Raw genomic sequence first — 22839 nt, forward strand, 5'->3', positions numbered from 1 at the left:
CATCTGTATTGGGATCTGATGTCCTCTTCAGTATACATGCAAGCAGAATATTGTATACATAATAAATAAATGAATCTTTAAAAGTTTAAAAGGGCTGGAGAGATGGCTCAGTAGTTAAGAGCACTGAGTGCTCTTCCAAAGGTTCTGAGTTTAATTCTTGCCAACCACATGGTGACTCACAACCATCTATAATGGGATCTGATGCCCTCTTCTTGTGTGTCTGAAGATAGCTACAGTGTACTCATATACACCAATAAATAAATAAATAAATCTTTTTAAAGGGTTAAAAAAGACTTAAAATATAAAGTATTATAAGCATTCAATTAATAAAACTTTTAGGATTTTATAAACATTGTTACCATCAGTAATACTCTTGGGATACTCATTTTCTTTAAAATATTGATAAAAAATAAAATGTTTTAAGTATGGACTTTAAAATAGGCATTACAGGATGTTGCAATCACACATGACATGCTGTTATTACATCAAGTACAAACCTTTAAGAAGTAATTTAAGATTTCTACAAATACCTTTTTACTGCATTTGCCAAAACAAAACCCACCCCCACACTGTCCCATATTATTCTATGTATAATTCTAATTACCTTTGCAAAGCTGAAAAAGTTAGTAGTGTTTCTAAGTGTGTCGCAGACTGTAGGTCCCTTTTCCTTATGGAGTGCTGCTGGATATTAGATAAAGAGAGGATATCGTAGTCTGAGAGCAAAGAATCAAGCTTCTCTGAAATAAAGGTAAAAAAAGTATTAGTGGCTGGATAAATAGCTTAGTCATTTAGAGCACTTGCTGCTCAGTCATGAGGTCATGAATTCAAATCCCAGCACCCACATCAGACAGTTCAAAAATATCTATTAACTCCAGCTCCTTGGGATCTAAAGCCTTCTGTGGGCACCCACATGAGCGCTTACGTGCGCTCTCTCTCTCTCTCTCTCTCTCTCTCTCTCTCTCTCTCTCTCTCTCTCTCACACACACACACACACACACACACACACACACTTTTTTAGGGATTAGGGAAGCTGAAGAGGTAGCTCAGCAGTGAAGACTTTGCTGCTCTTCCATAGGACCCAGGTTCAGATCCCAGCTCTCACATGGCAGCTCACAATCATCTGTAACTGCAATCCCAAGAAGGGGAATCCAAGGCCCTCTTCTGACCTCCATGGGCACTAGGCATGTAGACGGTATACATACAGGTAAAACATTCATAGAATAAAAGTAAGTAAACAAATCTTTAATCAAAGTTCTCAGAGGCTGAAGAGCTCAATCAGCAGTTAAGAGCACTTGTTCTTACAGAGAAAGAGGAGCCAGGTTCAGTTCCTAGCATCCACATAGCAGCTCACAACCACCCATAAATTTAGTTCTGACATCCACCAGCATAAAACACACACACACAGACACACACACACTACACAGACACACAGGCATACATACATACATACATACATACATACATACATACAGGCAAAACAGTCATACACATAAAAAGTAAGTAAACAATTGATTTTAAAGGTTATTAGCACTTAAATCTAACAGCCAACTGTACCAGGCAATAAACTGAAGTGCTTAATTGCCCAGTACAACAATCACATATTGTTACAAAAAATCTGAACCTGAACTTAATAGAGATGTAAGTTCAGATTCTTAGTACATAAAAGGTTCAGATGCTGCCAAGTTAAATAACTAGTGAAGGAAGCATCAGCCACGCCTAGAAAGTTAGATTTCTACAGAACAAATGACCCAGTTTCTCCAGGAAGAAGGGAGGGGCAAGTAGTAACAGACTTAAGAATACAGAAATAGCTACACTGTAGGAATCACTCTGAATCATGGCAAACAAGTTAACTGTGGGGACATACTTAAACATTCAAAGAACTAAGCATGGACTGAGTGAGGTTAGAAACTAACAATTTGGTGTCTCTAAAGATTACCATATACACTTAGACTTTAAAATAAAAGGTATTTCTAGTGTGCATGTTTAAAGTGTCCAAAATAAAAGTAGTTGACAGAATATTTTCATTGGCAAACTGAGCTAAATCAATCCCTTTCAGTGGACGGTTAATAAGAAAGAGTAATGAATGTATGTATCAAGAGCTTTTGGTTTCTTAGAAACCAAAACCAGGAAAGTAAAGCTTCTTCACAAAGTCCCAAACCCAAGCTGAGTTCCAGACCTGTTCAGGCTTGTCAGTAAGACTCATCCTCCAAACCCAGAGCTGGGAGCAGCACCACTACCACTACTGCCCAACAGACACATCAGCATCCACCTGCTCAGTAGATGCAAGCCTAGGGAACTGATTCCTCAGCAGGAAACCAACACCAATTGCTTTACCCAAACAAGTCACCAGTGATTCAAGAAAACAAAGCTGCACTGGCCCCAGCTGAAGACAAAAGAGATTCAAAACTAGACTACTATAATAAAGTACACACCATTCCTCCTCAAGCTTCAACCAACTGACTCCCTGCCTCCTACAAAACAAGAACTTTTATATTTTTTAAGGTTTTTAACTTAAAAATCTCATGTCCCTCCAGTTCAAGGGGATCTGATCCAGTTCAAGGGGAGCCTTTCCTGGGCTCCACAGACAGCAAGCACACATTTGATGAACATACATACACATAAAATAAAAATAAATGATAGCTACCTAAAATACGTGAGTTGGTATTTTCCTTTCAACAATCAAGGATATTCAAATCATTCCAATGGACCTGGAATTCCTCAGAATAGCAGCAGCCTGTACTAGTGTTTATTATTACACAGTAAAAACTTAAAAACATTTTTAAAAGGAACACCAAAAACGTTCAATTATTTTATGTCAACCAAAAATTAACAACAATTCTATTTGGGCCACAGGAGTATACTATATGGCTACTTTTCCCAGGAACTCAAGCCTCCCAAGTGCTGGGATTATGGGCATTTATGTTTGTTTGCTTGGGTTTCTGAAAACAGGGCCTCACTGTTGCCCAAATTAGCCTCCAATTTACAGTAATCCTCCTGCCTCAGCCTTTCAAATGCTAGGACTAAAAATATGAGCCATCACATCCACCTTTTAAGAGATATAGAGATAGAATCTTCTGCAGTCTAGAGTGGGCCTGAACAGGCTGGTCCTTAGCCTCCTGATCCTACCTCACCTCCCGGGTACCAGCATTACAGGCCTGCCTGTGTTATCACATCCAGCCTTAAAAATATTTTTTTTAGAGTTTAAGAGACAGCTCAGAGGCTAAGTGTAATTGCTGCTTGTATAGATTTCTAGGGTTTAGTTCCCAGTATCCACTTGGTGGGTCACAACTGTACCTCTAATTCCTTAGGACCTGGCACCCTCTTCTGACCTCCAAGGATACCAGACACACAAGTGGAGCATAAACATGCATGCAGGCATAGCAATTATACATATTAAGTTAAAACAATGTTTTAGAAAATGAATCGCCGGGCATTGGTGGCGCACGCCTTTAATCCCAGCACTTGGAAGGCAGAGGCAGGTGGATTTCTGAGTTCGAGGCCAGCCTGGTCTACAGAGTGAGTTCCAGGACAGCCAGGACTACACAGAGAAACCCTGTCTCGAAAAACCAAAAAAAAAAAAAAAAAAAAAGAAATGAATCAACCTAAATATTCCCTATCAGTGTGCTTATCTACTCATTTGCCTGCAGCTATAAGCCAGGCACTAAATGAAGTCCAAGAGCTGAAACACAACAACAACAGAACAAAGTTCTTCCCCAAATGAACAATCATTTTAGTGTAATATACAAATATGCACAAGAAAAAGTACCCAAGCCAGGCCTGGGTCACACACCTAAATCCAGGCAAGCCAGAGGTGTGTGTTTAGAAGAGTGGGGGCTACATAGCAAATTCCAGGCCAGTGTGATACACTCACAGTGAGATTCTGTCTCCAAAAAAGGAAGAGAGGGAACAAAGAGACATAACGGAGGGAGGGAAGGAAAGAGAAGGAAGGAGGGAATGGAGAAGTAACAGAGGACAGTGCTGTGGATATTAAAGCAAGATAAAAGTACTGAATAGTTTCTATAGGGCGGTCAGAGAGAACACCTTACTGTTGCATAACACTTAAGTAAACCTGAGAAAGTAAGAGTGCAAGGCATGATGCTAGCTAGATGAAAGTTAATCAACATTCACTCAAGGTTCTGACTTAAAACTCACAGTTGCTAGATGTCACCCTTTTCTAACACAAGATGGACATGGCGGTTTGACACTGCCTTCATATAGCTTAGGGGCACCAATGGAAAACCTCCAAGAAACATGCTCCTTGGTCAACCAACTTGTGCAACAATTCCTAAGCTTTCTCTACTACACTTTTTACACAGAACATCCCAAGACTGTAATTCTCCTCCAAATGAAGATAAACAGGCCCAGATAAGACTAAGTAATATGTCTACCGTCACAAACCCTGATGCCACTAGTGTGCCAAAAAACCAAAGGACAAAAGAAAAATAAAGCCTAGTACAACACAGCCCTGGGTTGTTTTTTTGTTTTGTTTTGTTTTGTTTTGTTTTAATTCCACCCAGGCTGAAATACTCAAGCTTTAAAGAAGTGATGCTTTGGAACACATGTGAAAATAGTCTAGCCCTCTTGGGACTATCTACCTCTTTAGTTTTTGACTTCCTATCGTTTCAAACAAACATGGCATTTCTTCCCTCTGAAGTTTACAGCTCTCTGTCTTTTTTCTTGACACTTTTGCTTATGACATGTCTTATCCCACAGATGAGGAAATGACCAAAAAGGAGCCATGTTTACGCATCACAGCATCTTTTCTTGTGGCATTATTTCACAGGATTGCAGGCTGGCCTTGAACTTCTGATCCTGAATCCACCTCCCAAATGGGGGCCACCACACCTGGCTCTCATTATAGTATTTTACCACAAATTATTCAGCATGGGAGCTTGACTCATCAGGCTCACGTTCACAAACTACAGGAATTCTCAACACTGAGATGCCAATACAATCCTTCAGCTGTCAACTGCCTTGATACAGGCTGGAACATGAACTCAGTTTCATTTAAGATCATAATCGCACCTACTGACTTAGAGACCTAACTTCAATATTGTACTTTTATTGCCAGTAACACGGACCAGGGCTCCTCAGAGTGTGGCCCCCACCCCCACACACACCAGCAGCATGAGCAGCTCAGAGTTTGTTAGAAACACAAACATTCAGAAATCCTCAGTGTGGGGTCCAGCAGTATATGTTGTCTTCCAGGTGATTCTCATGTGAATTCAAATATGAAAACCACTAAACAAGTTTGGCAGCATGAGGGCTCCTACCAGTAACCTTAGTCACCAAAAGCTGAGGCAAGAATAGAGGATGGCTGGAGTTCAAGGCCACCCTAGGGAGAAAGAGAACCGCCTGCCCTCAAAGGCCTTCTTGCCCCATACCATTAAGAGGAAAAAAAGGAAAGAGGAAGAGAAAACCGCTTAAGCTAAAGTAAGCAAACAGCTAAAAACAATGCTTCCTGCAGCTAATACACAAGCAAGCCTGTGGGGACACTCAATATAAGGTTCTTTCTGCACTCTACCTTTCTTTATAGTAAGGCATAGTAGACGCCTGGCTCCTTTTCAGAGCTAACACTCATATGTTTAAGTTCCAGCTCACCCAGCTCACTTTTTATTTGGCTTTGCATTGCTTTTAAAAACAACCAGAGACCGGGCGGTGGTGGTGCACCCCTTTAATCCCAGCACTTGGGAGGCAGAGGCAGGCGGATTTCTGAGTTCAAGAGTTCGAGGCTAGCCTGGTCTACAGAGTGAGTTCCAGGACAGTCAGGGCTACACAGAGAAACCTTGTCTCGAAAAAACAAAACAAAACAAAACAAAAACAACCAGAAATGGGGTAAGCTAAACTGGAAAAGAGAGAAGCTGTGGAACTTCCAAAGGACTGGGGAAACGACTCACCATTTAAAAGCCTGGTCATGGCAGGTTTTTTTTTTTTTCTTTTTTTTTTTTTTTTTTTGAGACAGGGTTTCTCTGTGTAGTCCTGGCTGTCCTGGAAAACTCACTCTGTAGACCAGGCTAGCCTCGAACTCTCGAACTCAGAAATCCGCCTGCCTCTGCTCCCAAGTGCTGGGATTAAAGGCATGCACCACCACCGCCCGGCTTTTTTTTTGGGGGGGGGGCAGGTTTTTAAGAACATGTGAAATGCTATCTACAAAGTTGAGCAAAGGGAGGGTTTCAAATGCTATTCATATCCCAATATCTTAATGTATAAAAATGGAGCTAGAAGAAAAATAAAGATAAGATATAGTCTGTAATATGTGCCTTTTAAATGTAGCTTGCTACATTTAAAATAACTCTAAAATAGCTACTATGTTTCCATTGCAATTACCTTCTTCTAATAACTGGATATTACAAATTAGATGTCCTAGAGCCATTACAAACAACTCAATAAAAAACAGCTCCTTCTTGGAAGGCAAACCGGAGCCACCTACTGTTCCTAATACTGTCTTCTTAGCAAGTGCCCCTCAGATCCAACTTCTCACCGCAGCTCAATTCCAGAACTTTAACTCTTGGTGGTCACATTCTCCTACAACCTCTGCCACAGAGGTTGCATTCCTATCCAAATCTCTAAATAAAAAAATAAATCAGTGGAAACTGGTGCCTGGCATGGAGCTGCACACTTTACTCCCAGCACTCTGGAGGCAGAGGCAGATCAGCTGGAGAATGTTCTCTAAGTCCCCACTGCCCTGCTCTTCTCCAACAAGTGCTGTAAGTTTAGTTCTCCATCTGGCACTACCTAGTGGTATTCAGTTAGAGACCCTATCTTCCTTACTGCTTTTCTATTTTCTCTATCCTACCTTTACCTCAGCTTTCCTAAATTCATATTCTACATGTTTTTGCTCTTTTCAAACTAGGACTCATTTATTCAAGTACATTAAGAACCCCCTGGCACTGGCAATGTGACAGAGATTTAGAATAAACAAACAAACAAAAACATACATTCTTAGTACAGTGAGAAAAAAGAATCACACAAAATTAACATAAAATGTATCACCTTTGGGGGAGGGAGCAAACAATTATGGAGGAATATAGCAGGATTAGCATCCTTGCCTGGCAAGCCAAGGATGCTTTTCCTGAAAGTAGTATCCGTATCAGGAGGATGAGGTCAGGACTAGAGGGGATGCCTCAGTGGTTAAAAGCACCAGCTTCTCTTCCAGAGGTCCTAAGTTTGAGCCCAGAACCCATATGGTTGCTTATGACTGCCTGTGACTCCAGTTCTACAGGATCCTTTGATACATGTACATGGTACAGACATATATACAGGCAAAATACACAGAAAATAAAAAATGTTTTTGTAAAAAGGATGAGGTAACATCTAAGAGAAGGCATATCACATACTGCAGTAGAAGTGAAAAGGCACCTCAGCTAAACTGTACTGTAAACACCACAGCAAGAATATGTATGAGGTCATGAAGCCAGCTATGGTGGCACAAGCCTTTAATCCTAGCACTCAAACCACAGAGGCAGACAGAACTCTGTGAGTTCAAGGCCAGCTTGGTCTTCATAGCCAGGACTACATACTGAGACTGTCTCTAAACAAACACAAACAAAATATTTATGAGACTCTTGGAGAGGCAGATGGAGGTCAGCTGATGAACGTGGAATGAAATATTAAGGACTTTGGGTAAGGTACTATTAAGTAAAAATCTCAATGAACTTCAGTGTGCAACAAAAAAGACTGGAATCTGGGAAGTCAGTACGTAAACTGCTTCTGAATGAATAAAGTAAGTATCACTAAAAGACTCCTGGGGTTCTGGCATGGCTACCTACATAGACATTCATACGTATGTATGCATGTATGTACACTTATACCACACACACTGCTGATAAGTCAGACAATGATTTTAGGCAAGAACAGAGAAACCTGCCTCAAACTGAAGTCAACGGCAAAAGCAATCTATACTTTGTTCCTTACTAACTTCTCAAGGAAGAAGAGAGCTGGACCATTAAACCACAAGCTGCTTCTCCTGGTGCTGATGTGGTGATGCCTATAGGAGATGTGATAATGTGATAAACTTTCCACCTCACCATCCTCTTACACAAGAACTGCTATCTCTCAGTAAGTTTTTATAGCCATTGAATTTAGTGAATTCATCTCAAGTATAATCAAATTTCTTCCATCAAACTCACAGCATTTTTAAGCTACATCTAATTTTTAAAGTTTAAAACTTATGTCTACATTTTTGTCTACATTTTTGTGTGAATCTAGGCATATGTATGCACAGGTATAGTTACACATAATGTATTCATGTATGCAGGGAAAATATAAATAAAGTATTAGGACGAAGGGTCTAGAAACATCTTTGGACCGTTTACATTATTTTGGGTTTTGTATAGAATTACATTTCCCTAGAATATAGTCTCTAAGTGTAAATGCAGCCCCCTGGAAGGTGCCAGCCTGGGCTACAAAATGATATCCTTTGTCCCAGCAACAACAACAACAACACAAATGGAAAAACCAAAGCCTGGACTGGGCCACTGAGTACCGTGTCTATGCTGAAGACTCAAGGTCAGCACTTCCAGAACACACAGAGGGATGCAGTCTGGCCAGTCAGTGCGGGAAGCCCTGGGAATGGATGAATTCCTCCTTGGGACTAAGGCATGAGTGAAGGAAAGCAGTGTTCTCTACTGGGCCTGGGAACCGGAACCTCACAGCTAAAACTGTGACTTTATGGGTTTATACCAGTCAGCTACTTCAACTAATCCTGTACGGTGAGTGTTCACCAAAGCTGAAACTAATCTAGGTCAAGACTAGCAAGTCCCCTAACCAATAGCTGCTCAACCTAAATGAGTCTGCGAGTCCAGGTGAACCCCTGAAGAAAGCCAGGGCTGTGAGACTGCAGTACACTGGTGAAAACTCAAGTAAGACAAGGGGTCGACGTCAATACTCCCAGGCCCCTCCCTGGTCCAACTGCAACTCTGTTTTCATGCTCACTCCTTTTTTGGGATGAGGTGGGTGAGACAGGGTTTCTCTGTGTGACCCTAGCTGTCTAAAACTCACTCTGTAAACCAGGCTGACCTGGAGCTCAGAGATTCAGCTGCTTCCACCTGGGACTAAGGGCGTGCGCCAGCCCCCCCCCCCTCCTACCACCACCACAACTCCCAGTTTGTGCTCACTCTTCTAACCAAAAAAATAAATGACAAATAATTTTGAACATACTACACTAATGTGCTTTTGAACATGGAGGTGTGAACATCAGCTGGATATGAATGGGGCTTCAGAGAACAAGACAAGATTAGAGATATTATATTTAGCCATGTATCTCTACACAGCAAGTGAAATTGGAGTAATGGCTGACAGTCTTCAGAGTCTATAATTCCTGCTTGTGGGGCACAAAGAGGAAGTTAAGAAAAGACGTGCCTCCTCTCTTAGCTGATGTTAAGGCAAGGAGGCAAAGCAGAAACCTTTCTTTCTTTCTTTCACTTCTCGAGGCGGTGAAGATTGTCTTGTCGTTCCTTCCCTATTAACCTAGTTCACATTCTCTTCAAATTATACTTCCACTTGTATACAAGTGCTGTCTCCCACAACAAAAACTGTGAAGCATCACAATCAATCACACTTGATGTGGAGGAATTTTACACATAACATTCAAGGACTTCTCCAATTTCCCCATCACGGTTCTCCATTCTTTCTTGTATCACAGAAAGACTCTTGTAGTCTCTGACTACAACTACAGAACAGAGTTTCCTGAAGCCTCCCTTGGAGCCGTCTGTGTGAAGTGTTTGGATTTTATAGGACTGCACTGTATAAATAGCAACTTTAGTATGAGGAGGCCAAGCATCTAAATCCTGAGTGCAACGGTCCTACTAGCCATGAGCTGTGAGATGGGGCTCAAACTCAGAGCCTTGCACGTGAATGCTAGGCAAGCATGGACTACATCACCTAGTGTTTTCAGTTGAGTAGAAAAATATCCATCTCAGAAGAATTCAGTGAGTTGTCATGAGCATAAAGTGATGAACAGGCCTTGTGGATTTCTGAAGAAGGATTCTTGGTTTTTAGGCAGTTCACCACATGGTTTGTTGCTTCACCCAACCCTACTAATAGAGTGTTGTTCAAGACCAACAAACAGTTTAATTTAAGATCCCAGGGTTCTTGGTTTTGGTTTTCATTTACTTACTCGGTTCTATACTTAACTATAATTCTACTAAAGATTGATTAGGTATATAACCTTCTGAAGGGCAAAAAGTACATAATAAACAGAAACTTGGCTTCTAGGGTATTCTGTGGATCACCAAAAATGACTTCAGGAACTGTTATTAATTGCATAATTTAGGAAAGTTATGAGTCACATGAGCTAAGTCATGATGTCATAGTGAAGTTGCAGCTGGGGTGTATAAGTCTCACTTTGATTTCAAAACTGTTTTTCCTTTGTGTTACTTTTAATAAAAAATTAAAAGTGGTGGGTGGAAGTGAAAAAAAGTAGGTCAGAGATTTTGTGTCTGAAACATTCTGAAATTCACCTTAAGGTTAACATACACACAACAGTGTCTATTTAGAGCTCTGAATGAGTCTCTTTCCACTAAGTCATAAACCTTCAAAGATGAATATTATTTCATCTTTATATCTTTAATGCTGGGCTGGAGAGATGGCTCAGCAGTTAAGAGCACTTACTGCTCCTCCAGAGGTCCTGAGTTCAATTCCCAGCAACTACATGGTGGCTCACAACCATCTGTAATGGGATCTGACACCCTCTTCTGGTGTGTCTGAAGACAGGGACAGTGTACTCACATATATAAAATAAATAAAATCTTAAAAAAAATTTATATCTTTAATGCCAGGCATAATTCCTGGTAGCCCAAATATGAGTTCTTCAAGTCTTAGATCAACAGATTATACCTATGGGTTTGGTTTTTGTTTTTGCACATAGAATGTTCTATACTTAGCTATCAAAATTTAAAAAGAAAGAAAGAAAGCAATCTATCCAGGCATTCTGGAGGCAAAGGCAGATCAGTTCAAAGCCAGCCTGGTCTACATAGCAAGTTTCAGGACAGCCAGGCCTATCGAGTTAAACTCTGTCTTAAAAATAAAAATTTTAAAATTCCTATGATGTGCATACATCGCTGAGAATCAATCCAGAAATAATGTAGTTTTCCTCTACACTGGTACGAGTCCCTAGGATTCATGCTTTTCTTTCTACTCATGGGCAAGAAAATGGTAATAAGTTAAAAAAAAAAACCAAAAAAAAATCACTTTACTATCTCAAATGAAAGTTTACTCTTATCAGCATCCTTAAAATGAGGCAGGTCCTTATCTCTGCTATGCATACTGAAATTTTTTCTTTCAGTTTGTATCAACTTAGATCTCAGCCCTTGCTAACTAGCTCCTTTGCTGTTCTTTAAACTTGTCAGATACATAATCCATTTTAAAATGCAAACACACACAAGAAAATTATTTGGATACAAACATAAAACACATTCAGTGTCTACTCCAGTCAACTACAACCTCTGTTCAGTAAATAAGATGAAAACACAGGTTAAAAACTAACAAGGCTGGGCATGATGGTACAAGGTCTTTAATCCAGCTCTTGGGAGGCAGAGGCAGACAGATCTCTCTGAGTTTGAAACCAGCTTGGTCTACATAGCGAATTCAGGCCAACTAGAAATATATAGTGAGACCCTGTCTCAAAACAGACATTAAAAAACAAAAACTCACAGGGTTTCAATCTGAATAATAAAATACTATAATGACATGATCAGAACTTCACACAATGAGCTAGTTCTCACTTTGTTATTAACTGAAATGCCTTAGATGGCAACATTTGCAAGCTAAAAGATCCTAAGACACATGGTAAAGCTCCCTATCATCAAAACTGTTTCAAACTTTGTTAGTGATTAACTGAAATGTCTTAGCCACTTTTGCAAACTAAGGATCCTAAGATACCGGGTAAACTGCCTATCACCAATCTTCAAACCTCTAATGCATGCCTTTCCTTATAATCCGATCTCGCTTTAAAAAAAGAAAAATTCAAGTAGAAACCCTATAGTTTCTAGATTCTTTAAACGGCTCAGCCCTGGTGATCTGTTAAAAATTGCAAGGAATGCTTTCATAGTGGCAAGCCAATTCAAGAGTTAGCTTGGAAGTGTGAGCCTCGCTCTCTCGGCCAAGCACCTCTCCAACAAGAGGGTGCTTAGGATGATCTCAAAACCAATGCACGATTCCAAATCCAGTCAAAAATGCAAATGAAACTACTTCAGTCGCCACCTTCCAATCAGGTACTGCGTTAAGTACCTCCACCTCCTTCATAAATTCAAGTTAGCCTGTGAGAGCCAACAAGTGGTGTAGAGCTTTGGGCCCGTCCTTTCTTCCAGGGTCTTGCTTTCGACAGAAACACCTAACACCTTAGATTCACTTGATAGCAAGCAAAGGACCTCGACCAAATCTCACACTCCACAAACGAACCATCCACGTGTCAACACCTCTTTTCTAAACATTCCAGAAATAAACCTAAGAGAACTTGCCCCTCTCAGGCCCTCTGTCCCTATGGGAGACCCCTCCAGGATGTCCCTCCTCACGGAGAGACAAGCCCAACTCTTTTCTGTCGCTAAACACCGAGAGCCACACCCCCCTTCCCACACTGAAAACTTCGGGACGCGCCACTGTAGCCCAAAATCCCGCCCCCAGCGCCCGGCGCGTCCCTCCAAGCACTCTGGGGCCAGATAAGTCAGTTTGCTCCCCAGGCTTTGCTCCCCAAACTCTTACCAAGTCGCGGGTGGGAGCCAGAGCCTGGTTCCTCCGGAGGTCGGGGTGCCAGGACGAAAGGCACCAAAGTGGTCAGGAAGAGGAGACGCTGCCTCATGTTCCCGTCCACCACCTCTCTGGGTAACCTTCTCCTAAAGAGCGTTCGGGAAACTGCTCACATTGGGAAGCGGAGGTGATCTTCCCAGCACGGCCCTGCAAACTTTTCCCTCCCGCGCCGCCTACAGGGAAGACTCAGGAGCTAGGCACAAGCCCCCGGAAGTGCAGGCGGCGCTCGCTGAGAGCCGCTCAGCTCGCTTCCGGCCGCAGTCCCCGACCACCGCGCTGCCCACAGCCGGAAAAGGGGTGTCGCATAGCATTGTGGGAGGCGTGGCTCGCCCCGCCCCGGCGCGGGCTCGACGCCATCTTTTCGGCTCTATTCCTTCCTGGTCCCTCTGGGGCTTTGTTGGCGCCTTCCTGGCCTTCAGCTGGCGGCGTCCTGACTCGACCCAGCACGGTCTCCCTCTGTCCCCGGGTGACCGCAAGGAAGGAAGGTGGGAGAGGATGGGCAGGCCCTCAAACGGGTGCAACCTTCGTCACCTTGATTAAAATCCCCTTTGGCGTCTTTATTAAAGGGACTGTGAAATCTGGCGTGGGGTCAACTACCGGCCTGCTGTCGCAGGCGCTGGTGGTAGGATGGGGGCGTGAAGCCTTCTACAGTGCCGTAGGGATCCTCCCCACGCAGATCGGGTGTGCAGTTCGACGTCTTGCTGCCGGAGACCAGGTCTCTTATGTCACTGAAAATGCTCAGGGGACTGTACATATATTTGCTCTTTGGCTGCTGTAAGCAGAGTCTCCAGGAACCAGAATGCTAATCGCTCACTCACCTGTGAACAGGAGCGACCATCTACCTCCTAACTCTTGTAGTTGGTTTCCCTACTCGATCCCTTGTGTTTTTGCAGTCTTTTTTTTTTTTTTTTGTCTTAGTTCTGTGTTTACTGTTTGTGGTACTGAATATTAATAGCCCTGGTCAGATTTCAAGTTGTCTTCCTGAAAAAGACAAACTGATTTAAATTTGTCCGTTATGGAATGTCTTGCATCATTTTCAACAGTTATTTTGTACATTTTTTTGGCATGTTAGCTAAACTAGTCTGTACAACCGAGGTATAAAACGCTTTCACTAGACACAGGTTCATGGCATACCTAGCCAAAAAAGTAAATAAACAAAATCACCCCCATAAATTAGATGTCACAGCTGTGTAAGGCTTTTTAATAATAGAAATGCTACGGTATTTCTTTTTTTGAGTGTCTGGGTACCATATCCCCAGGTTTGTAACTTTAGTAGACTGCAAATTATATTTTTCTGTCGCCTAGCTTTTGTGCAGTTGAGCTATGTTTAGTAACTGCTATTTCAGTGGTTCTCAACCTTAATGCTGCGGACCCTCTTAAAATAGTTCCTCATGTGTGGTGACCCTGAACCATAAAATTGTTTAATTGCAACTTCATGACTATAATTTTGCTATTGTTATGAACCGTAATGAAATTATCTGAAATGCAGTATACCTGATAATTCGACCCCCCAGAGGGAGGTCTGACCCACAGGTTGAGTACTGCTGTGCTAGTGTTTTAAAAGTTCATGATCTACTTCATCATAAGTTTTCAGGATAAGTACCAATTTTAAGTAGTCTTCAACATTCACAAGTCAGCATTCAAATTATGATTCCAATTTAAAGTTCATCTTTGATTTGACAGTAGTCCATATTTTTAGGATAAAAGAGTCAGAAGAGCATCTCAGAGGGCCATGCTGGATAAGAGCCCCACAGCAGAACTGGACCCCACAGCATCCCAGCACTGGGAGGCTGACACAGAACGACAGCCTGGGTTATGTCGAGAAACTCAGAGTCACAGAACTGACAGGCCAAGTCTGTCTGCAAGGGTTCATTCTTTTGGGATGTGTTTGGTTCTGGCAGGAGGGAAAGGTTTGGTGGGCTTTTTGAGCTAGGCTCCTTTTGTAACCCACCCAGGCATTTCTGCCTCAGCCTCCCAATTGCTGGGATGACAGGGCATGCGCATCACACGTGGCTTCAAGCTTTTATTTTATTCTCAAAGTTTGTTTGTTTGTTGTTTGTTTGTTTGAAAAAAATCACTCCCATAAATATCTACCCACTCACTGAGCCCTACTTATTTGTCTTACCCTACCTGTCATAGAGCCTTAATTTGGATGCTTTTTTTCTGTTGCTGAATAAAGTTGGTAAAGCTAGCCCTTCAAGAAATATGAATTCTCAAGTCTCAAAAAAAAAAAAATTGCAGCTTTGTGATGAGAATTTTGGTTTCTTTCAAAAACCATCTATGAGAATGTTTTGTTTTAATCCCAGGTGTGAAATAAGAGGCTCACAGCCTGTGATTATGATTTACCTCATGCACTAGCAGTGGTGTGATCTAGCTGCAGATAATTTAATTCTGGGGACTCTGATATAAATGGGGGAGTACCGAGGGCCTGTGCTGGCTTCTGCTCCCCGCTGCCTCTGTTATGGTTTGTCAAATGTCCCTGAGCAAAGAGACACAGGAAACTGGAGATATCCTGACAACCAAGATTGGACTGCCCCAAGAAACTCAACATCCCTAATCAGCAAGGAAGTATCCTAGAGAAGTCTACACCCCCTTTGCCCTCTAACCTCTCTTACCTGGTGGGGGCGGGGGAGTGGGGTGGTTGGAAGGGATCAGGGTAGAATAAGGCTTGGAAGAGAGGTAGAGGTATAAGAACCCAATAAAATGTGCCTTTAATCCCAGCACTTGGGAGGCAGAGGCCGGCAGATTTCTGAGTTCGAGGCCAGCCTGGTCTACAGAGTGAGTTCCAAGACAGCCAGGGCTATACAGAGAAACCCTGTCTTGAAAAAGCAAAACCCAATAAAATAGTTTTAAACAGTTTTTTTTTAAAAAGTACACCAATACAACTTAAATATGACTATACAAAGTTCATGTACCAAGAACACATTTCCAAGGATTTAGTCCAAACAGTTCATACAAAAACCAGAAATCCTTTTAGAAAGAAAAATGGAAAAACAAACATGGTACAAAACTACTCAGTGAGCCAGACTGATGAACACACTGTTCCTTTGAGACAGGGTTTCATTTTTCCTAGGCTAGCCCTGAACTTGTCCTAAGTAGTAGGATTTCAGGTGAGGTGTGTACAGTATTTGTGTGATGTGGTGGTCGAACCAGCACTTCATGCATGCTTGACAGGTGCTCTACCTGTGGAACATCCCCAGCCTGGAGATTTTTTAGTGCTCCAGTAAACCAGTCTTTTGCCTTCAAGTTGGAAAAAAAGAAAAATTGATGTCATTTCATTGAGAAATGAGTCTTAACATTATTTTGAAAAGATCCATTTCTAGAACTTTTTAACTTTAAATCACCTCCAGTAGACATTTTACAGAATTACCTGCAGTGTCTATCCTGGATGTGTGCAAAAGTATCACACATCATGTGTACTATCCGGCTTGGTCTCTCCCTTCTGAAATCCTTTTTTTTTTAAAGATTAATTTATGCATATGAGTACACCACCATTGCTCTCTTAAGACACACCAGAAGAGGGCACCAGACCTCATTACAGATGCTTGTGAACCACCATGTGGTTGCTGGGAATTGAACTCAGAACCTCTGGAAGAGCAGTTGGTGCTCTTAACGGCTGAGCCATCTCTCCAGCTAAGTATTTATTTATTTATTTATTTTATGTTTATGAGTTTCTATCTGCATGTACACCTGCGTGCCAGAAGAGGGCATCAGATCCCAGCATAGATGGTCATGAGCCACCATGTGGTTGCTGGGAATTGAACTCAGAACCTCTGGAAGAGTAGCCAGTACTCTTAAACCACTGAGCCATCTCTCCATCCACCTTCTGAAATACTTATCTCCCTTGAGAGCTCAGTGTAAATGGACAACAGGAGAAACTAAACATGAGAGTTTGGATGAAGGGAATGAATTGGAAAGGAACTTAATGGAAATAACTACAGTCTAAAGTGACCAAGTTCTGATTGACTGGCCCACAGAAGAGGCTCTCACCAGTTCTCCAGTTTTACAATGGCCAGAGACCTTAACTGAAAGCCCATTTCCAACATTCAAAATCTGGTAATATAGAGGAGACCCATATCATACCTTTTGTAGCTGGGTCTCATGGACCCCAGATTAGCCTGGATCTATGCAGTCAGGAGATGGCCTTGAATTTCTGATCCTCCTGGTTCTACCTCCCCAGTGAGGGAAGTGTGTACCACTACAACTCCTACACATGATGCTGAGAACACAGGGCTCCACATACAGCATACAGGCACATAAGTAGAGTTCAGCAGGTGAGCACAGTACTTACAGGGAGCTCAATGTAAACATACGTTAATGTAGGGGCTGGAGATGGCTTCTCTTGCAAAACTCCTGAGTTGGGTTCCCAGCACCCAAAGTGCTCAAATTGCATGTAACTCCTGCAAGAGATCTGATACCTGACCCCACGGGGACTCCCACCAGAGCACATATCCACCCACATACACACATAATTAACATTTTAAAAATTGAACACAAATGAGATCGTAGCTTTTTTAGAAAACCAGGTCATGCTCATTTTTTTCAGATTTTAAAAAATGGTTTCATTTTTGAATAATTGAATTCCTACTTACTAGTTACCAGCATCCCTGCTATGAGTATGCAGTGGTGGGGTTTGTAAAAACTACGAAATCGGGCTGGAGAGATGGCTCAGCAGTTTAAAATACTGGTTCTTGCAGGAGTCAGGTTCCCAACACGCACTCACACAGTTCCAGGGCATCTGATGCCCTCTTCTGGCCTCCAACAGCACCAGTATTGTGGAAGCTTTTGAGAGTCTGACTTGGGGTTGAATGATAGACACGGAGACATTTGTATAGTATAAGGCTGTTTGCTGGGGCTTAGTTCCACCCAGCTCCCTGCCCCGCTCCTGTTCTGCTCCCTTCTTCTGCCCCTTTACCCCAGCTCAAGCCACCAGGTATTTATCAAAGGCCACACTGCCTTCTCATACAAAAAAGCTATTAACATAGTGAGTTACGCACATACACATATTTGGAGATAATATATTGTACAGCGTGAGTTCCACAGCTTACTCAGCCAGTCAGCAGCGGGGCTATGCCCAATACATACCTTAGTGTTGCCTTTTGGCCAGATTGAGGGCAACGTGTCATCCCATGACCTCCCCCACAGCAGTTTACTTTCTAACATGATAATCTCAGAGAATGCTCTTTTTGGGGTAGGTGTGAAGTGACAAACATTTATATATCCTGCCAGCGCCTGGCACTGCCAGCACAGCAATTAACAATTGAGAATACAGGAACACACTTTCAGACAGTTGATACAGTATGTGTGAGGGTAGGTTACCCCAACACAACAGACACACAGGTGTACAAACATACATGTCTATGAAACATGTATGAAAAAGCAAAATACTCTTACATTTAAAGAAAAATATTCAGCAATAACATAATAAACTGTGAAAAGCTGTTTTAAGACAACCTCCCTCCCCCGAAGGGTTGGGGCAGTTACAGCGGCCCCAGGACATGAATAAAATACTGAGCTTCCTCACATCCTCCTAGCCTGCTTTTATGTATATGCAGAAGAGCCATATGTTATGTTAATATGAGGCAAATATTTGGGTTCAAAGTCATTCTGACAGGATAATGCCAGGAAACAACATATTTCTCTCAACTTCTGAATTCTGGGGTTAAGTCTTGTGATCTAATTGTCATTCCCCTGGTCTCATTTTTGTTTGAAGGAATACAATAAAATCCATAAGTCCAATTGCTGTCCAGAAATTTAACCTCCTTTCTCTTGGTCCAAGGTTATTATCAAGTAGCTGTGTGTCTGTCCCTCAGCTTCTTCCCTCTCATCCTGCCTAGAGAACTTTTTTTTTTTTTTTTTTTTTTGGTTTTTCGAGACAGGGTTTCTCTGTGTAGCCCTGGCTGTCCTGGAACTCACTCTGTAGACCAGGCTGGCTTCGAACTCAGAAATCCACCTGCCTCTGCGTCCCAAATGCTGGGATTAAAGGCGTGTACCACCACTGCCTGGTGGCAGAGAACCTTTGATAAATCATAAGGCACCACATGCTAGGAGACTGGAGAGACAACAATTAAAAAAATAAAAACATAAATTTTAGATGACAGGCCCTATAAAACAGGTCAGAATCTAGAACTGGCTTTTACCTTTAACAACAGTGAGATGTTTTAAATGGATGTTGGTTTGGTGGTGGTTGTTATGAAATACAATGAGGCACATAGGGGTTATGTGGTAGGCCTATGCCAGGGTGCCCCCTGAGACAGACCTGGTGTAAGGGAGGTTCATTTGGGGGAAGGGGAATAAGGACTGGAGAAGGGGTAGAGACAGAAGTAGAGCCATGAGAGCAAAGAAGGGACAGAGAAGGACAGAAAGGGGGAAGAGAAAGGCTGACAGGAAACAGAAGAGAGAGAAAGCTAGGTGGTAAGATACCCCAGCGGAATTGCCTGTAGGTAAGCTAACAGTGTTCCTGTTTAATGCTCAGTACAATTTATTAAAGTTTAGGTGTAGAAATTCCTGGCTACTGCCAGGTAAGCCCATCCATCTTGTCAAGAACACTTTTTTTTTTTTTTTTGAAACCAGAAGATTTATTTTATGAAGGCTTGAAATCCTCAAGATGAACTGGATGGTGCAACAGCTGCCCTCTTGGGTTTAGGTGTCGTCCCTTCACGGAATCCATGTCTGAATCTTCGATAGACAATCTTTAGGTGCCTCATCTGACCGTCTCTTAGCCTTGGCACTCCAGTTATACTTTCTCTTGCGCTTGGCAGGGTAGCCACATTTGCCACAAGTCGACTTCTGAAGGTGGTAGGCCTTGGAGCCACAGCGGCGGCACAGCGTGTGTGTCTTATTGCAATGCTTTCCGAAGGATGATGTTCCTTTAGTCATCTTGCTTCTACTGGCGAGGCCAAAGAGACCGGAAAAGCAGAACACTTTTTGTTTGTTTGTTTGTTTGTTTTTTGAGACAGGGTTTCTCTGTGTAGCCCTGGCTATCCTGGAACTCACTCTGTAGACCAGGCTAGCCTCGAACTCTCAAACTTAGAAATCCGCCTGCCTCTGCCTCCCAAGTGCTGGGATTAAAGGCGTGCGCGGACAGCTTATTCCTAATAACAAACATAGGGTCTGGGGAGCATCTGATGCTGTAGATTCCCTGGCTCAAGCAGTGAACATTCACATTATCACTGCAGTGGGGAGCCTCACCAGAGCTGACCAAAATTTGCTCATGAAAACATTTAGGATCTAGACTAGCCAAAAGCATTCGGTGTGTATTCAGATGATCCACGTGCCACAGAGAACAGCCCACATAATGGGGCTTAGGTGTCTCCTAATTTTGACTCTGTGTGGTTTTCTGTGCAATGTGATGTGCTTTGGACCTACTAGTCAGTCACCCTGGATAGACATTACCAATCACTTACTGGTTTACTTTAAAGGAGTACAGGTCAGGCAAACTCAGTAGAATTAGAACATTGGCTTATTACCTGTATAAGGTGGAGTCCTTGGCGTTGGGTTACTCGATTCCAGAAAGAACTTAAAAGCAAACATCATTTAAACTTGTTAGTAGGATAATGAGAACTGGGGTATAGAATGTGATTGACAGCTCACTGTTAGTTTCATGCCCCATGTTCTATCTTGTTTTTATTTTCTATTTGTGGCCACTCTTCAGCCCCAAAAGAAGTCTTCCACAGAATATTAGTGCAAAGCATTGAGCATGAAATAATCCTGAACTGGAACTGGAGAGATTGCTCAATGGTTAAGAGCACTGTCTACTCTTAACCATTCATACCAGAAGACCCAGGCTCAATTCCCAACATCTACATGGAGGCTCACATCTGTAACTCCTATTCCAGAGAATCCTATGCCCTCTTCAGACAACCAAGCAGGCATGGTATACAGACAGACAAAACTCTCATATACATAAATGAAGCTAAACATTTTGAAGATATTCCTAAATCATCTAGTAGCATCCTTTCATCTTGTTGACAGAAAGAGGCTGTTATTTTCCCCAGGTATTTATGGCTGAAATGACAGTCTAGGGTTCCTGATGTCCAGTCCAGGGCACATTGACTGCTCCTGACAGTGAGCCCTGGCTGAGACAGACTAGCTCTTGACTATCATCTGACCAGTGAAATGAATGTGCATCCAGCTGGTAAGACCATTCTACCTAGCACCATACATTCTAAAAGAACAGCTAGAAAGCCAGTCATCCGCTGATGTCACCTCTACCACCTCAGGAACAACCTATTCAAGTTGAGCACCTATTAGACTCTAATGAGGTCTATTTTGAGAGGTGTGAGAAAAGCTATGCTCTTGTAGTCAAGAGCTCTTAGGTAGAGGAGTGTTTGATTGCCCTTGAAATCTGTTTTAAACAGAGAGGGGATGGCCTAAGTTAGGTATGTTATGTCATCTGATTTTAAGGAGAGAAAATTCTCAAAGTGAATCTCATTAACGTGTTTTCAGGCTTTTGGGGTTTGCTCCATGCAAGAAGTTGCACCACTGCCCACTCTAACTAAATGGAATGTTTCTATCAGTGTCCCAAAAGGCAGGTGAGCTTTCCTTGGAAGTGCAACAACTCATTTCCTCTCCTAGATTGCTCCCAGATTTCTTCCCAGAAATGGAAAGAACTGATGAAAGAGATACTTGAGAAAGGCCCAGGGCTGCTAGCCTACCTTCCTTCCAAATTGCTGTTCATAAACCAAAAGGAAAACCTGTCAGATGGGCTGGAAAATGGCTGAGCAGTTAACAGCATTGACTGCCCTTCCCAAGAACCAGAGTTCAGTTAGTTCCCAGCACCCACGCTGCTGCTAACAATTGCAAACTCCAGTTTCAGAGGATCTGACACCCTTTGCTAGCCTCCACGTGCAATGCATGAACACTGTGCCTGAACAGATGTACACAAAGGCAAAATGCCCACACAGAGAAAATAAAAGTAAAATCCTGTCAAATTTTTACAGCCATGTACCACCAAACACAGCCCAATACATATAACTTTTAGATGACAACCTTGAACAGCATATTATTGCTCAGGATGTTATGGTCAGTGGTTACTATACATGTTAGCATAGGCAGAGTTAGGTCTTGATGATAGAAGATCTAGTCAAAAATACATGAATTCATAAATGAAGGGAGCTAGAGAGATGGATCAACAGTTAAGATGGAAGCTCTTAGAACTAACACGAACCCAATGGTATTTGGCATGACACTCGAGATGGCTCCTTACTCTTAAACCCTGAACCTCCTTCCAGTAATTTGAATAGGATAAAGAGCATCAATCCGTTGTTCCAAATGCCTATCTAAATCCTCTTGTATATTCAACACATTAGTAACATTTTTTGCTAAATGATTAACAAAAGTAGCTGTCTTCTTGTGTCAAAGCAATTGCAGAAGCAGTGGTGCTAGCAATTAATGTAATTTGTTATACCAGCAATAATCAAGCCCACTATCCTCTTGCTTCTGCTTAAAGCCTGACTCACTTCTTCCAGTACTTGCAAGCTTTTTTTTTAGAAGACCAAAGTTCTGTGCTAATTAAACAAATTAAACTAAATTAAACAAAAGCTGGTTGATAGACCTCTGTAACTGACATGCTGGAATTCAATACCCTAACACAATTAGAAAGTATACAATCAGTGCATGTTACATTAAACACTGTAGAAGAAACAAAAGTATTTTTAGCTTAACAAGTGTTAGTCATTATAATTAGGAAAAAGTTTAAAGACACTTGCAGTGTATTTGGCATAATTCTAACACCTCTCTGGATGTTTTAACTTTGCATAGTGAGCTTATGAATTTAAAGAATGCTGCTCAACGGGCAGTGATGGCGCATGCCTTTAATCCCAGCACTTGGGAGGCAGAGGCAGGTGGATTTCTGAGTTCCAGGCCAGCCTGGTCTACAGAGTGAGTTCCAGGACAGCCAGGGCTACACAGAGAAAACCTGTCTCGAAAAAAATAAATGAAAGAAAGAAAGAAAGAAAGAAAGAAAGAAAGAAAGAAAGAAAGAAAGCAAGCTGCTCTGCTGAGCATTGATGCAGCATATACTGCTGATAAAATTACCCATGGCCTGAGGTCAGTATTTCTATTTTGGTCAAGCTTCAAGAATGGCATATATAG

The 22839-nt window shown here is 42.1% G+C and overlaps 1 protein-coding gene and 1 pseudogene across 2 annotated transcripts in view; both read right to left on the minus strand.

Moving 5' to 3' along the window:
* Adam17 (ADAM metallopeptidase domain 17) overlaps positions 1–12912 on the minus strand; it is a 45664-nt gene extending 32752 nt beyond the window's left edge. For both annotated transcript variants that reach the window (XM_028777771.1, XM_028777770.1), the window contains exons 1-2: positions 12700–12912; positions 605–737 (exon numbers count right to left, since the gene is read on the minus strand). In XM_028777771.1, coding sequence (XP_028633604.1) covers positions 605–737; positions 12700–12796 — 230 coding nt within the window. In that variant the 5' untranslated portion in view covers positions 12797–12912. The remainder of the gene's footprint in view (positions 1–604; positions 738–12699) is intronic.
* Positions 12913–19346: 6434 nt separating this feature from the next.
* Positions 19347–19623, minus strand: LOC114629720 (annotated as a pseudogene).
* Between the last annotated feature and the right edge of the window lie 3216 nt (positions 19624–22839).

This window comes from Grammomys surdaster, unplaced genomic scaffold, assembly GCF_004785775.1.
Source record: "Grammomys surdaster isolate TR1022 unplaced genomic scaffold, NIH_TR_1.0 314, whole genome shotgun sequence".
Classification (NCBI taxonomy): Eukaryota; Metazoa; Chordata; class Mammalia; order Rodentia; family Muridae; genus Grammomys; species Grammomys surdaster.